We start from the raw sequence: 2,545 nt of genomic DNA on the forward strand, positions 1-2,545 counted from the left end.
ACTGAAATAGAGCTCAAACAGTACCCCCAAGTCATCAGTGAGAATGGGAAAGTCAATAGGAATGAAGAATTAGGACGGCATGAGTAGCTACTATGCACAGGTAATAGGAAAACACCTTTCTGTTAGTAACATAAAGCCTTTCCCTCAATGCACAGCACAGCTATTGCCTAGATATACACCCATTGCTACACCTACTAAAATGGATTTACTGGACTTTTACTTCTCCTGCAGGATTTTTTTTTTTTTTTTTGAGACAAAGTTTTGCTTTGTCACCCTTGGTAGAGTGCCCTGGGGCCATAGCTCACAGCAACCTCAAACTCTTGGGCTCAAGCAATCCTCTTGCCTCAGCCTCCCAAATTAGCTGGGACTATAGGCCCTGCCACAACACCAAGCTATTTTTAGAGACAGGGTCTTGCTCTTGCTCAGGCTGATCTGGAACCCATGAGCTCAGCCAGTCCTCCTACATGGGTCTCCCAGAGTGCTGAGATAACAGGTGTGAGCCACCTGCCCCGCTCCCTGCCTTATCTTTAATGAGATGGCTCCTAATGAAAGAAATAGCACAGGACCCATAAACCACAATTCGTACAATACAGTCCATGAATAACCAAGAGCTGACAATAGAAGATTTGGTAGAAAAACATTAATTTCCATCTTGAATTTTTACTCCACTACTGTCTCAGAAAGTCACAGAAAGGCCCATTCTTTCCAATTACATTGTTCTCTGGAGCAAGTAACTCAATAAATGAATGTTAATTAGCTAAAATGGCAAGCTTGGCTCTATCTTTGATTTCACACGGCCACAGAACCAAAGCGCAACTTTTAAATGTACACACAACAAATGCGTTTTCGCTAAATCCAACATAGGAGGCCCGTTCTACCTGATATCCACAGAAGCCCGTCGGCCACATAGCCGGCATGACACGAGAGAGAGCGGTCAAAGGACTGCACGAAGGTCCACTTGTTCTTCTTGGGGCAGTACCGCTCCACCGTGGGCAGCACCTGGCGCAGCTCGTTCCTGCCCCCCACGGCGTACAGGTACTCATCCATGGCGCCCAGCACGAAGTGCTCCCGGCAGTTCTTCATGGGCGCTATCTCGGCCCAGGAGTTACTGCGGGGGTCATAGCGGCAGGCAGTCCTCACGGCACACGTCCGGCCGCTGGCGTGCTCAACTTCCCCCCCTGCCACAAACAGAAAGTCGCCCATGACCGCCACGCAGTGGTGGCTCCTCCCCACGGGCATGGGCGCCAGCTCGCTCCAGTTGGCGATGGCGGCGATCAGAGCGCTCTCCTGGTCCACCGGGTTGAAGTACCGCAGCTCCCGGACTTTGCAGACCTCGCGCTTCTTCCCGCCGATGATGTACAGGGTGTCCGACTGGAAGCGCGGCTTGGTCCTGCAGGTCTGCCAGACGGGCTGCGCGTAGATGCTCTGGTGGTACTCCAGGGCCTCGTTGACCAGCGCCGTCGCGGCCTCGCTCGCTCGGACGAGCGGGTGGGACAGCGCGACTGTGTGCAGAGTGTCCACGTCCATCAGGCCGAAGCGGATGTACTGCAAGAGCTCGTCCAGGTGCTGGTAGTGGCAGTTGTGCTCCAGCCACCTCACCGCCAGCTGCAACGGGAGGCGAGAGGAGACACAGGTGAGGAAGACCCAGCCAGGCGAGTGGAGGCCACGCACTCCCGCCCACACGCACTAACAATCTTCTCTACAGGTAGCTGGAATATCTGTTACCTGGGTGAGGAATTGTTGTTTACTTATTTATGTTAAAATTTCAGATTAATATGACAGTGCAAATGTTAGGTTACAATGTTTGCATTTGTCAGGCAGAGTCCAAGTTGTAGTTGGGCCCTTCCCCAGGGGGTGTGCCCATCAGGCGAGTTTACCAATCCTCCCCCACCCCCTTTTCCCCCTATCACTTCAAAGACTCAAGAAATGCTGTAGGGGTGAGGAACAATGCAAAGCAACAAAGCAACGAGGAGGTTTAAGACCTCATTGGGGATGAACAATCACTGCTTCTCAAAGAAGGAAAACGCTGTCGGGAAGCAGCTGGCTCCCTTAAATTCTCTGCATAGGCGGCCTGGGTACTTCTCACCACCAGGAAGCCTCAGAACAGTAAAATACGTCAACCCATGTGTCAAGGATATGAGTAACGTCAGGAAATATGTGATCACCTGAGACCACAGGCTATACTTGAAAGAAAATCGATAAGATACTAGTAAAATGATTTCAGGAAAAAAAAAAAAAAAAGACTCTTCTCCTGCCCCCTTTTGGTAGGTAGACAGTCAGGAAGCAAGAGAAGAAAAACAAAGATTGCAAAGTTAGGTCTCACTCTCTATCAGTTTTCACCGTGAAGACTATTGTTTCTTGCAGATGTAAGATTCTGGTAATTTCTTAAAGCAGTGTTTTTCAACCTTTTTTAATCTCATGGCACACTTGAACCTATAGTTATGCTTCTGTGGCACACTTAAATTATGTTGATTTAAAAAGTAAAAAAAAAGAATATACTGTGCTTCTTTGAACTTCTTTCAAAAATAATTTAATTAGGGGTACA

The 2,545-nt window shown here is 49.0% G+C and overlaps 1 protein-coding gene across 1 annotated transcript in view; it reads right to left on the reverse strand.

Annotated features, from left to right (window-relative positions):
- Positions 1-644: 644 nt before the first annotated feature.
- Positions 645-2,545, reverse strand: part of KLHL32 (kelch like family member 32) — a 167,051-nt gene continuing 165,150 nt past the window's right edge. The window contains exon 7 of the mRNA XM_012810385.1: positions 645-1,605. Within this exon, the coding sequence (XP_012665839.1) occupies positions 850-1,605 (756 nt within the window). The 3' untranslated portion in view covers positions 645-849. The remainder of the gene's footprint in view (positions 1,606-2,545) is intronic.

The sequence above is a fragment of the Otolemur garnettii genome, unplaced genomic scaffold (genome assembly GCF_000181295.1).
Source record: "Otolemur garnettii isolate 467f Iridium unplaced genomic scaffold, OtoGar3 scaffold00132, whole genome shotgun sequence".
Taxonomy (NCBI): domain Eukaryota; kingdom Metazoa; phylum Chordata; class Mammalia; order Primates; family Galagidae; genus Otolemur; species Otolemur garnettii.